Source organism: Orycteropus afer, unplaced genomic scaffold (genome assembly GCF_000298275.1).
Source record: "Orycteropus afer afer isolate SDZICR_OR568_19922 unplaced genomic scaffold, OryAfe1.0 scaffold00057, whole genome shotgun sequence".
NCBI lineage: Eukaryota > Metazoa > Chordata > Mammalia > Tubulidentata > Orycteropodidae > Orycteropus > Orycteropus afer.
In genome coordinates this window covers 13,292,879-13,306,937 of record NW_006921644.1, presented here as the reverse complement: position 1 = coordinate 13,306,937, position 14,059 = coordinate 13,292,879, and the positions used below count along the sequence as shown (strand labels likewise).

Genomic DNA, 14,059 nt, shown 5'->3' with positions numbered 1-14,059 from the left:
CTAAGTTGGCAGTCTTGGCCCCAGAGGACATGCAGGGCTCTGCCTCATGGGAAAACAAGAGGCCCTCTGCACTCCCTTGTCCACTGGAATCTGTGAGACCCTGCAGGTGCTCAGATGATGGTCCTCGTGGGTGCAGCTCGCCTTCTGGCCCAGCAGGTGGGGGTCCAGGGGTCTGCAGTGTAGAACAACACCTGGACTTTGGTGCTGGCCCGGCCCCACCACCCCCGTGCCCTAGGCATCCACATCCAAGCTGGGCTCCTGGAAGAGTGACCGCTTGCGCAGGGTCAGGCGGGCACATTTTGGGCACGTGGTTGAGTTGTCATAGTAGCAGTCCCTAGGGAGGAAGACAGGGTCAGCGGCCTCTGCCCTGGGAAAGGGGCCTCCTGAGCTCTGCAAGTCAACAATATCACTGAGCTCCCACCCCCTAAAGTCCCACCATCCTAACAGACAGGGACACTGAGGCTCAGGAGCGCCACTGACTACAAGCCTGTGTAAGGCGGACACATGCCTGGGGCACACAGGGGTCTTCTGAGGATCCTGCACCCATTGTTACTGGTCCTGCAGTCATGCCCAGGTTCTATGGCCAGAGGAGGCCGAGCCCTGTCGGTCACTGTGGCCACCTGCTCTCACCAACACTATGCAGGCCCCTTCCCAGCTCCCGAGTGGAGCACAAGGCACCTGGGCCCTGTAGAGAATGCAAAAGGGTTCACAGGGCAGTGTGAGTTTTGAAGGGGCACTTGCGAATCTGGCAGACACCATGAAAACTAGTACAGGACGCTCCGTTTCAATGCTGGGTTTTGCTCATTCCTTTCTATGACATCATGAGTTCAGCTTTTGCTTAAATAAACAACAAGAACTACAGAAAAATTTGTGTGGATGGGATCATGAAGGGGTGATGTCCAGCAGGAACCTAGTTTGAGAAGGTGTGCATGCCCTGCCAGCACACACCTATGAGTAACTGTTTATTTAAGAATAAAATAAAAGTGTTATTTTCCTTCCAATTGGCGTGTTAGTCTTTCAAAGAGCCACTAAGTCTTCAGAAGATAAATACTGGTTAAGTATCACTTAATAAATGACAGCACTGGGTATTTCTTTTGGCCCAGGGGGCCATGAAACAATAGCTAAGCCAATAGTTCCCAAACAAGAATCTCTGCAAACTTCTGGTCTGTGCTCAGCCTGAGCGAGAAGCACAGATCCTGGTGAAGGCAGGTGATGGTGTGAACACACATGGCTCGGACTTGTCCAGGATGGCTCTGGGCTGTGCCCCTGCCCCAAGCCCCACAGCTCCCTACAGGGCCTTTGATTTACTCACAGACATCAAGGACCAACCCTGAGCCTGCACCTTGGCATCAAGCAAAGGTCTGGGGAAGTCAAGAGTTGAAGTATAAGTGAGGAAACCCCAAGGGGGCTGGGCTGCACCCACCTGTGGAAGACAGCAGAGCAGTCTGTGCACACGGAGGTGTGGCTGTCAAACGGGAACAGCACGTCGCCTTCTCTGCACAGCTCACACACGAAGCCCTTGGCCTGGCACCGCTGGGGTGGGGGGTTGTCTGGGTGAATGCCAGCTCTGGGGCTGCCTCTTCTCCCAACCCCCTCAGGGCTGAGAGACCCATGAGCCCACAAAGGGGACCCACCTCACAGTCCAGCTTGATGTGCTTGGCGAAGAGAGTGTGGATTTCCGTCAGTGAGCAGCTGAGGCGGCCCATGTGTACATCCACCAGGTCCTGGACCGAGTACATCTCGTCGTTCTCCACAAAATGCTGCCGGTCCTGAAGCTGCCAAGGCCTCGGGCATGAGGCCAGCACCACCGGACCACCCACACACAACCACACCTGGCTACCCCACCACCAGGTCCCAGGGGTGTGCGTGGAAGCTTCAGGTGGGGTCTGTAACTGGATAGCACCAGAAGAAAATCTGGAACCCCAGGGGGCCCACAGAGCAGGGCCAAGTGTGAAGCTCCCACCACTCATCACAGCCACAGTCTGCTCTGACCACCGTGGCCAACTCCATGCTCCAGACATGCCACCCCACCTGCGGTCTTCCAGGGCCGTCCCCTCCGCCTATGCATGATTCTCTCATCCCCCAGGTCCTTTCTGCTTTGTCCACTGCTCCCCAGGGCATAGGACAGTGTCTAACACTCCAGGTGCTCAGGAAATATTTGTTGGATGAATAAACAGGTGACCTTGAAAAGACCAGTCTGTGGTCACCCCTGCTCAGGACAGCTATGCCCTCAGCCCCACCACCCAGACTCATATAAGGGTGACAGGGACGATACCTGTTCACCTCAGGTTATCTTTGTGGGTGGAATACCTGCTGAGATTACCTGAGACAGAGTTTGGGAAAACTTCTGTCCTCACTGCTGCTCTCTGGGTATCCCCCCACACCCCAGCCTCCCTGTAGCCCCTTGGCCGCCTGACCTGCAGAAGCAGACGTGACTCCATGGCCTCCTTGCACGTGATGAAGTATGGTTTCATAAGCAGGATGTCCTGCCGTAGCTTCTGCAGTGGGAAGGACACAGGCATTGAGGGGGGCATACTTCCAGTCCCCCAGGATGGCCCAAGCACACTCTGAGGGCGACAGCCAAGCACAGAGTGGAAGCACAGCTGCCCAGGCAGGGCAGGACCTGGAGGTGCATTTACCGATGTCCAAACCCTCCTATACCTAAGCCCACCCTCACAGCCCCACATGTGACTCAGTAAACACTCCTGTCCCTGGAGTCAGCGGCCTGGCCCACCTCATTCCGGCCCCAGCCCTGTGGCCTTGGCAACTTCTCTTGCTCTGCCTCAGATCCCACTTATCTCCCCAAGATGCGGTGGGCTTCCGGGCTGGTGCACCAGCCTGGCCCTGCTCCCTGCTCCCTCACTACTAGCTAACACGGTGGTGCTAGTCCCAGTGGAGCTGAGCCCTAGCCCTGCCTGGTCTGAATGGAGGGCTTCATGGTGTAGGATACACACCCAAATTAGAAGACTAAGGACAAGAAAGACAAGCAAAATACCTCAATAATTTTATATATTGCTTGCACACACTGAAATAATCTTTTAGATACAGTGCAGAAATACACCATTTTATTAGCGCCCGTTTCTCTTTACTTCTTTGATGTGGCTACCAGACAATTTAAATTACCCGAGGGGCTCCCACATTCTTCCTGGCCCTATTCTAAGAAGCCGAGGTCCCGTCAGGCCCCAGCCTGGCTGCTCATCTGCTGCCCGGAATCTCCCTGCTCCCTCTCTCCTGGAGGAGAACAAGACGCTGCTGCAGCCTCCAGGACCCCTGCATGCAGCTGTCCTCCATCGTCCCCGTACTGCTGCCCCTCCCGCAGTCCCGCTCCCCCATTCGAACACAGCCCCCATGCCACCCCACCTCACCCAGAGCACACAGCCCCCATCACCACTCCCCCACCCCATCACTACCCCTTCGCTGCATCCCTACCACCCAACCTCATCACCACCCTCTTCACCCCATTCCACCCCTATATTTGGTTCTGACCTCTGGACTCTCACTGGCCCCCTGCCCCTTCACCACCCCCTCACCCCATTCTGCTCCCCCACCCTGTTCTGTACCCCACCCTGTTCTGACCTCTTGACACTTACTGCACCTTCTGCCCCATCACTGCCTGCCTGCACCTTCACCCCCCTCACCCCATCCTACTCCCCGCCCCATTCCAACCTCTCACCCCATCACTGCCCCCTGCCTCTTCCCCACCTCCTCACCCCATCACTGCCCCTTGCCCCTTCCCCAACCCTCTCACCCCATCACTGCCCCCTGCCTCTTCCCCACCTCCTCACCCCATCACTGCCCCTTGCCCCTTCCCCAACCCTCTCACCCCATCACTGCCTTCCACCCTGTCCTGCCCCCCAATTCCGACCTCTCACCCCATCATTGCCCCACCCCCTCACCCGGATCTCCACAAGCTCCTCCACGTAGTTGAACAGCAGAGGGTTGATCTCACGGAGGCGCAGGACGGGCCTTGACACCATCAGGGCCAGGTAACGCATGCTGCAGCGGGACACCTGGGAGGGGCTGAGTGGCACTGCTAGTGCTTGTCCCCCCCCAAGGCAGGACCTACTCCTGCTTCCCCTCCCCAGGGAAGGCCACAGCCTCCCCCACCAAGGTCAGCCCTCTTTCCTCCCAGCCCTGCTTAATAAAACCACCCCCCAGACCATGCCCCGTCTCCCTCACCCCCAGGTCTGTGAGGGGCCTCACCTTCCGAGGCTCAAAGTCCCAGTTGTGGATCACGCGAGCGGGGATGACAGCCAGATCATTCCAGTGGCAGTGGCTGCAGTAGTACTGGCCAGTGTAGTCACACTGCCGGGCCTCACTGGGCACACCCCCTGCAGAGCGTGGCACCAGGGCTGAGCGAGCACACCGCGGCCACACTGCCCGTCCCAAAGCACCTCACTCCTCCCCACAGGTTCACTATTCTTCTTGCTGTGCCCATGGGAGACCTTCCAGACCCAACTCTTCCTGCGTCTCTGTGCCTCACTTTTGTCATGAGTAAAATGGGACAATAACAGGCCTCATCACTGGACTGGTCAGGCGCATGCACTAAGGTCAGTGGATCTAGGAGGGCAGCTGGCTGGGGCAGTGCCTAACTGTTCCGGGGTTTCTCCCCCTCCCCTCTCCAGGACGGCCAAGTGCAGGGTGCGCCCACATGCTCAGGTCAGTCCAGTGCTGGCCAGCAGTCAGGAGCACCTGAACTTCAGTGTCCTTGAACCTGACACAAAGAAGATGTGGATAACGGCACCCGAGGTAGACCTGAGGATAAACGGTAGGGGCTGCTTCCCCAGCACCTGGCTGTTCATTCTCTGATTTGATAGGCAGCCACCCCCTACACTGGTCCCTACAGCCCCCCCAGTGGCCTGGCGCCTCACGCAGAGAGATGGGTGCCCGGCACTCAGCACAGCGGTAGTCCTGGCTGTCCAGCCCCATCTCGGGACAGATGTTCAGCTCGTACTCAGCTTGGTGGCTGACTTTGGAACGGACACAGGGCTTGGAGATGAGGTTCAGGCACTTGCTGTGACAACGGTAATAACACCCTGGAGGGAGGGGACAATCACACACGGCTCTTAGAAGTGGAAGGAGGGGGCATCCCGTGGCCCAGGCTCACCTTCGGTTGCAGGACCTACATGCCAGGCAGAGGCTGGGCTCGCCAGGGTGGGTTCCACACCGTGGTAGTTAATGTTTGTCTGTCAACTTGGCTGGGCCTGGTTGAGTGGCCGGGCAGCTGGTGGTAGTTATTCCCAACGCCCAGCTCACACCAGTGGCTGCTCGGAGCCCTGCACAGGTCCCAGAATTTAAGGTCCCCCCCTCTTCCAGTCTGTTGTGCCTTGTGCTGAAGGGGTCATGCAGACCTTGTCCCTTAAGTGCAGACATCCAGGGCCTACCTGCTATTTCACCACAACACCCTTACCCCAAGCTGTCCAAAAGAGAGGTCCTGACCTTCCTTCCCAAACCCGCCCCCTCCTCCCCTAGTCTCCCCATCTCTATCCTGTGGAGCTAAAGCTCTTGAGGTCCCCTTGACCACTCTCCTGTCTTTTACCTGGAGCTGGACTGCCCTTCCCACGCCCCACACCCACCACAGACACCGGGCTGCTTTCCCCCTCTTGATTACTATAACTAATTGGCTTACACACATCATTCTCTTCCACCTTTGCCCTCCCTCCTTCAGTCCATGGCAACTCGGCAGCCAGGTGACCCAGTGAAGACCTGCATTTGCCCAGCACCCACCTGTGGGCCCCACTACGCTCAGGAAAAAAGCCCCAGCCACCTCTGAGTCCAGCTCTTCCCCACTCCCCGTCCAGTGCTGTGCTCTGGCACACAGCTCTCTGCTCCTGCGCGAGGCACTGAGCGCATATCCCACAGGGTTTTGGAAGCATGACCCCTCTGCCGCAGCATTCCTCCCCAGATATACTCAGGTTTTTACTTTAAACGCCCTGCGGTTCCTTCTCGTTCCACCCTACGTAGCATCGTCCCTCGCCTCAGGCACACTCTCTCCCCTCTCCTTGTGCCCTTCACTGCTCTGTGATTAACACCAGATGGTTTACTTATCATGTCTGACTTATCGGCACAACCATGGAAACGTTCCCAATGTGCGCTGTCCATCATGGTGACCACAAGTCGGGGGCAGCCGCTGGGCTCTTGTAAAAAGTACAATCAAGGACTATATGTTTATTTTAATTATACTAATGTGGCCTTCGGCCACCACCCTGGACACTGAACTAGAGCGTGGGTGCCATGAGGCAGGGGTTTTGCTCCCCTTTGTTCACTCTGGTGCCCACAGCACAATGTGGGGGCTCAGTCAGTGTTGATTAGACTGAGGAGTGTTACCTAACAGCGGACACAGAAGCAGAGCTGGCGTCTGCCCTGCCCCCGGGACCACGCCCAGCAGGGACAGGTCCGGGCCGCCTGCTCACCTGTGCAGGTGTACCACGTCTGGATGAGCCCCCAGATGATGGTGTTACACTTGTCACAGGTCTGTTTGACACTTTTGCTCTTCTCCTTGTAGAATCGGTGCTCCAGGAGGACTCGGATATTGGGCTCATCCTCACTGGGGTCCTGTAGGGGGGCCAGGGTGGAGCCACAGGTGAGTCCAGCTGCCATTTGCAGCAGAGATTGTTTGCAGTCCCCAGTCTTATCTGTGGTTTCTTTCATCAATAGAAGACCCCAGTGCTCAGCCAGCATGGCCACCAAGAACACAGGCCACCCTTCTGACACCCCTTGCAGCAAGGTTCTGCCATGGAACTACAGTGAGCCAAGGCCACGTGAGCAGGGATGACATGGTCCTCTCACGTTACCCCATTTCTGCTGGCTCAAGTACATACCCAGAAGGTGTGGAGGGGGGCTATCTTGGATCCTTCGGGAACGGGCAGAGCAACAAGAACAGGAGGACCCAGGGGCCTCACACCATTATCTGCCATAGGAGGCCTGGGCCACCTACCAGGTTTTCACATGAGGGAAGATTTTAAGCCAGTGTACTCTGGGGGGGCCTTTGTTACCACTGCTTTACCTATATTCTAATGAATATTCCACCTTCTAAATCCCCAGGGACCCGTACCAGGGCAGGGGCAGCAGCACCCAAACCAAAGCGCACATGACTCCGCAGCTGTCAGCCTCCAGGATCCACCCCCTTCTGCCAGCACTTCCAGGAAACCACCTCTTCCACTCTGGGTCAACTGGTTCAGGGTGAGATTGACCTCCCCTTTTTGGTCCAGTAGATGGCACATGACCCAAGCCTGGCCAGTCAGTCACTGTGGTTGGTTCAGGGGTAGGTAGATGACCCAAGACTGCCCAATCAGTCACCAGGATTGGTTCAGGTATGAACAGGACCCTGGACTGGTCAATGAAAGTCAGTCTGAGACTCCCTGTAACCACTAGCATGAAAGCTCCCATCTGCTTGAGGACTGCCAAGCAGGTAGGATGACAGCCACAGCTGCTGAGGTATCTCTGCTACCCTTGGGGAGAGCTGGTCTGAGAACAGACCAGACCCAAAAGCTGAGGAGACCTTTCCATCACTAAGCCGCTGCTCTTTTCTAAGCAAATACAAAGTTGGGTTTCTGTCCTTTGCAACAGAGAGAATCCAGAGAAACTGAGAGAGGAATTGCTGGGACATGGGGTAAGGGGCCCCCCTTTCACCCTCCCTCTCTGGTAAGGCCTTCAGAGAGGGCCCAGGGCACAGGGCCCCCATGGAAGGGGAGAGTAGCCGGCACCCACCTTCAGCTCCTGGAGCTTCAGCCGCAAGTGGATGAGCCGCACCACGGCATCCTTCTGCTTCTCCGACTGCTCAGGCAGCTCCAGGATCACCTGCTTGCACTGCTCGATGGCCCGACGCAGCTGCTGCACATCCGAGGCCAGGAACAGGCCCTGCCAGGCAGGAGATGCTCAAAGGCCCCCGAAGCCAGGCCCACCCTGTAGACCCTTGTAGACCTCAGTCCCTCCTCCAGATGAGGAAACTGAGGTGGGGGGGGTGGCTCCAGGCCCAGGTGAGTGAGCAGTCAGGATGGGATTCACGCCTGGGCCTGGGCACGACCTCTAGCCACAGACTCTGAAGACCTAATTCAGAATGCTTTTCAAAAGACAACTGCCTGAGAGAGTTACATGGGCAGTACAAACAACAAATATGAACCCCTTTGTAAATACAATACTGAGTTGTCAATGAAAGCAAACATGGGTATAGGGACGGATAGATGGGTGAACAAGCTAAACAATTATGTATGTCTAAATGGAGAGTGTATCCAAGATCATATACAGGGTTGGCAGACAATGGGCCTCTCGAAGAGTATGAAGGGATGGACACTGGGAGGAGGTGGCTATGGGGAGGAAGTGGGAGGGGAGCTGCTGCATTGTAAATTTTGGTCAATGACATGAGACAAGGTATATGTGAACTGCTGTATGAAAAGTGAATTTACTCTGTAAATCTTCACCCAAATCCTAATAAAAAAAAAAAAAAATAGAAAGAAAGGCATATAAGAAGCAAAAGTGACAAAATCCTAATAATTGTTGAATCTGGGTGATGAGTATATGAGTATTCACAGAACTATGCGCTCTACCTTTGTGTATGTCTGGACATTGTCATAATAAAAATTTTAAAGAAAAAAAAAAAAAAAAAGACAACTGCCTTCTCTGAGAAGTCTGATCACCTCTCTGGCTACTCTTCCACTTTCCACTTCTTTCTGAAGAGCTTCCTCCTAGAGGGACCCCCATCCCAGCCCCTGCAACAGCCCACATTCCACAGTGACCCAGAGGACCAGGGTCCAGTCAGGCACCCAGGCCAGGAAACTAGGATGTCCTTGCACCAGGAAAGGGGCTCTCTTGTCCTCAGGAGCTCCTGCAGATGTGGGACCCTGGGTACCCAGGGAAAGAGGAGGTGGTGTCTCCCACTGGGGCACAGTCTGCCCACAGGAAGTGCTCAAAAATGTTTAAATGATGCAAAACACGTGTGAGGATGTGTCTGTATGGGCAAACTTAAGAGCCAAGTGCAAAACGAGAAGTGAGTTAGGGCTGGGGGGCTTCTGCGTGCTGTTTTACTTGAAGTTGCTTTTTTTATAAGCACTGAATGGTTTGCTATAGGAAAGGAGATGCTGTACAAGAATGGGTGGGAATCTGAGGACCGTGTGACTCAGAAGGCTGCCTCTGGGACTGCTCAGTATGTGTTGTCTCGTATGCTCTTTAGACCCAGAGGTCTGTCACCACTTAAGTCAGGTGCATTTTAATGTCACTCTACTGTTTATCAATTGAAAGGTGAACATGGTTTACGTGAAACATAAAGCTTTTCACACTTTTTAAATCAGAAAAAGAGTCCTTTATGTTTTCCATAAGTCTTCCAGGGAACCCCAGTCTAGAATAGACAAAAGTGACTATGGGCTAGAGAAACCCCTGAGACTATCACCCCTAGCTGCCCTTCAGGTCTGGAACTGAATTCACTCCTGTGGTTTCCATCCAAATAAAAGACAGGCATGTGGGCTGAACATCAGGTAGATACACTCCTTGGAGAGATCAATCATGGGAGAATAGAAGGGCTGTGTATGCCCAGGGAGACAGCTCAGAGGGCAGGAGTGCATGGGAGGGAAGAGGTGGCCATGAGGAGGGAGTGGGGAAAGAGATATTACATTTTGGGAAATTGCAGTCAATGTCACAATACAAAATGTGTATGAACTGCTGTAGGGAAAATGAATTTGCTCTTTAAACTTTCACCCAAATCACAACAAAAATTTAAAAAAGAAAAAAGTGGCTGTGGGTGGGAGGGTGATGGGAAGGGGCAGGGCTTTCCTCCCTCCTCCTGCCCCGACCCTGGACATGCCCACAGGAACCCCTAGAATCCAAAGGGAGCCTTGACTTGAGGTGGGGGCTGCTGAGCCTCAGGACAGTGGCTTGGAAGGGAGATAACTGTGACCACAGGCCCATGGTACCTAGCGAGCTGCAGGCAGGTGACAAAGAAACACGTCCTCAGGTGCCTTGAGCTCACCCATCCACCCCTGCTCCCCTCCCAGATCCCAAACACCTCACCACGGGTCGGGAGAAGTGGTCCTCAGACAGGCCGAGATCCATCACACACTCAGGGCAGTGGAATTCAGGCTCTGAGGGGGACAGCTCTGGTGGGGCTTCTGCGAGTGGCAGAGAAGGGAAGAAACCAGAGGAGAGAGAAGTCAGCAGCCCCCTCTAATGCCCCTGTCCTTCCTCCCACGTGGTGGGGCCAGGGTCAGCGCCAGGGTAGTGGGGTGGGAAGGGCCCTTGGTATGTGGAGGCCCCTACACATGGCTTCCTGCCCCTCCTGCACACCTGCCCTGGTGGCCTTTTTAAAGGAACCTGTACTCCTTGTGCAATTAGGAAAGAGTTGTTCTAAAGATGGCACAGGATTCAATATTGTGACAACACACCCACAAGGCAGCTTTCTGGAACCATCCCAATGTCCAAGGCCAATGCCTTGTGCATAGACACATGTGGACTGAAACCAGCTGGCTGGATAGCTACGTAACAGGACTACCAAACCCTGTGTGGCCTCCAGACCTCTCTGCAGGGCCGGCCCCAGTGCCCTCCTGCCCATATCTACAGGCTCCAGGCTCACAGTCCCTCACCTGCTAACTCCCAACTGAGCACTTAAGAGCACCCACTGTGTGCCAGGCCCTGGGATACAGTGGTGGCAAGACAGACAGTTTCTGCCCTCTGGAGGGTTAATTCTGGGGAAGACAGAATAAAGAAGTGGGGTCCAGAATGGAGGGGAAAGGCAGAAGAGGAGGCGGAGGGAGTCAGGTGCCAGTGGGCTGGGAAGGACCCCCTCCCATAGAGGCTAAAGGAGGGGAGGGACCCCCTCAGGTGCCTGGGGACGGTTCTAGGCAGTGCAAAGGCCCTGAGGCAGAGGCCAGTCGTGGAGGTAGAGTGAAAGGGAGAGCACGGGAGCCAATCAGAACTGGCCTCAGGACAAAGGACCTCACTGGTGATGCAGGAACAGGGTGGCAGTCAGGCTGGGCAGCAGCCCCTTCTCCTGCATCACTACAGTCGCTGCCACCAATCCTGTGATGACAGGGCTGTGTGGGGTCATCCACAAAAGCAGTGGGGTGAGGCCCAATCCCCAGGCCAGCACGGCCTCCAGCCCAGCACCCACCTTCCGTATCGCGGTCTGGGGTCTCCTCACCAGACCCCTGTTCATGCTGCTGCTTGTTGAAGGGGTTGAGGTGGGCCTGCCGGAACCGGGCCAGCTTCTCATCATATTCCATAGCATCCCACCTGTGGGACAGACAGAGTGAGTACTGGGTCGGGCTCCCTACATCCCCAACCCTCTCTGAGTTCTGAGGTTTCAGAGGCAAGACCTCACTCCTCTCTCGGGGGGGGGGGGGTCTCAGCCCTCCCCAGGTCCACACATACACATATGTACATACACATACACACACACGCTGGGGAAAAGCCCACAGTGATGCCATCCAACCACTTCTTGTTGCAGAGGGTAATGACTTAGCCAAGTTGCCAGTACAATGACAGGAGCCCAGGCTCTTGCCTCCAGCACAGGCTTCTTTGGTCCCAGAATGCAGTGGGGCACCAGAGGGTCATCACATGGTCACGGCTCCCGGTCACCTCATTCAGCCCTGGCCCACCCACACCTTCCTGTGTCTGCCACCCAAGCCGTGACTCAAGCCAGATCACAGATGCTGGGAGACACCAAAGAGGGCCTGGCTGCACCTGCAGCACAATCCAAGACACCCTGAAAGGTCAGTGACCCTCAGGAGTGCAGTGTGGGTACTCCGGAGCCAGGATCCACCCCTGCTCTGCCACCAGCTGGGTGACTGGGGGATGGGGTTGCTGGGCCACAGAGGGTGTGTCTGCAGAGCGTTAAGTGCCCGACAGGAATATCCTCATCCAGGACTCTGGTCACGTCTGCACCTCCCAGCCTGGATCCCACAGGTGCCTGTGTGACTCTGGTCAGCCACATGGCCCCATGCCTGGGAACCTGAGGTCAAGGCAGGCAGTGCCTGGCCCTCTCTGGTGTCTCCCAGCTACTGCCAGAGGTAAGACCATTACTACTCCTTGCCACTCCCTCCAGTTTGGCAGGTGATGGTCTGGTGCACGTGAGGGGGCCTGGCTGGGGCAGGGATGCAGCCTGGTTTGTAATGGCTCCCTCAACTTAACCAGCCAGACCATGAGCCTAAACTCTGTCTGCCTGTTTCCTCATCCCTAAACAGGGAAAGCGACTGACCCCACCTCAGAGGGTCCTGGTGATTGTGAGACCTCTCAGTGAGGTAGGTTGGTACTGAGAAGGAGATGTTTTAAGTTCACAGGTATCGTCATGCTCTCTTTAAACCTATCTCATCTGAAACAGCTGGTAATTATGAACGATGGCCCAGTGATTCCTCCCATGTCGCTTCTGCTGGTGTGGATGGCTGTCCCCGCATCAAACAGGAGACAGAGCTGTCCCTCCTTCCTGCTTACTACCAGATGACTTTGGCCAGATCACACAGGGAGTTTAGGTCAGAGGCAGCCACCTGATGGCCTTACACACCACCCAGAGTAGAGGAGAGGGCGAGCCGTCCCAACATTCACTTGCTCCTCTTCCTGAGTGGAGAGCACTGATCATTAGTTTGATGACCACACAGCCTCCCTTGCAGCTAGATGTGGTCATGTGACCATGTTCTAGCCAGTGAAATATGAACAGGAGGATCACATGAAACATAAAAGGGGGTCCTTCTCATCAGGCGGCCAATAAACATACGAAGAAATGTTCATGATCATTAGCCATTAGAGACATGCAAATCAAAACAATGAAATATCATCTTGCCCCAGCACTAGCAGCAAAGTTCAACAAGACAGAAAATAACAACTGCTGGTGAGGATGCAGAGCGATTGGGACTCTCACACACTGCTGGTGGGACTATAAAATGGTACAACCACTGTGGAAAGCAGTATAGTAATTCCTTAAAAAGTTGGAAATAGAAATATCATTTGATCCAGCCATTCCATTACTAGGTATATATCCTAAAGAAGTGAGAGCCATGACAAGAACAGACATGCACACCCATGTTCATGGCAGCACTATTTACAATAGCAAAAGGTTGGAAACAACCTAGGTGTCCATCAACTGAGGACTGGATAACCAAACTATGGTACATACACACAATGGAATATTATGCAACCCTAAAGAGTAATGTAGAATCTGCAAAATACTGCATGATGTGGATGAACCTGGAGGACATTATGCTGAGTGAAATAAGTCAATCACAGAAAGACAAATATTATATTAGTCTATTATTGTAAAAGTCAAGGAAAGGTTTATCTATAGAAGGAAATTTTCTTTGTTGGTTACCAGGGGTGGGAGGGGAGGGGAGGGAACACTGTTAGACAGGTAGAGATAAGTATTGATTTGGGTGAAGAGAAGGGCAATGTACCAAGTGTGAGTGATCAACATGGTGGCATTGAGGGAGAGGAAGACAAAGAGAGGTACATGGGAGGTGCAGACAACAAAGATGAACCATTTTGCACATACAGTACTGCATTGTCGGTGAAGGCAAACATAAGTATATGGGTGCATACATGGGTGGGCAGGCTGAACTAGTAGGTATGTCTATGCAGCAGGGACTGTACCCAAGACCATGTGTAGGGTTGGCAGACAATGGTTCTACAAGTGTATTTGTATGTTCTGTAAGAATTCCCAGGTGTATAGTAGAGCTGACAAGGGACGTTTGTAGTCACTTCTTGGTCACAGCCAGCTACCCAGAGGGAGTGAGTAGTCGAACCTGTGGGCTCAGGACCATAGTCACAGGGGACATCAAGCTCAATTGGCATAACATACTACACAAAACATTGCTCCACCTCCTACTTTGGTGAGTAGTGACTGGGATCTTAAAAGCTTGCAAGCAGCCATCTAGATGCAACGATGGGTCTCTCCTCATCCAGAGCAAAGAAAAATGAAGAAAAACAAAGATTGAAGGAAACAATTAGTCCTCACGACTGATACACCACGCGATCCTCAGCCCATATGGCTATGAGACCAGAAGAACTAGATGATGCCTGGCTACCACTGTCAACCATTCGGAGGGGGATCTCTGGAGGAGATCCTGGATAGAGTGGGATAAAA

The 14,059-nt window shown here is 54.3% G+C and overlaps 1 protein-coding gene across 1 annotated transcript; it reads right to left on the bottom strand.

The window, feature by feature from the left end:
* Positions 1-231: 231 nt before the first annotated feature.
* On the bottom strand, positions 232-11,216 carry DEF8 (differentially expressed in FDCP 8 homolog). Its single transcript, XM_007939183.1, has 11 exons — positions 11,099-11,216; positions 10,003-10,100; positions 7,711-7,860; positions 6,414-6,555; positions 4,872-5,036; positions 4,204-4,331; positions 3,897-4,010; positions 2,418-2,498; positions 1,635-1,775; positions 1,424-1,533; positions 232-334 (listed from the first exon to the last, which is right to left on the bottom strand). Exons 1-11 carry the CDS (start codon positions 11,208-11,210, stop codon positions 232-234), a joined length of 1,344 nt encoding a protein of 447 aa, XP_007937374.1. The 5' UTR covers positions 11,211-11,216.
* Between the last annotated feature and the right edge of the window lie 2,843 nt (positions 11,217-14,059).

Coding starts and splice junctions, on each gene's coding strand:
- DEF8 (XM_007939183.1), bottom strand. CDS start 11,210: ATGGAATATGATGAGAAGCTGGCCCGGTTCCGGCAGGCCCACCTCAAC. Junction 10,101..11,098: donor CCCAGACCGCGATACGGAAG/GTGGGTGCTGGG, acceptor TGCCACTCGCAG/AAGCCCCACCAGAGCTGTCC. Junction 1,534..1,634: donor ACATCAAGCTGGACTGTGAG/GTGGGTCCCCTT, acceptor CCCCCACCCCAG/CGGTGCCAGGCCAAGGGCTT.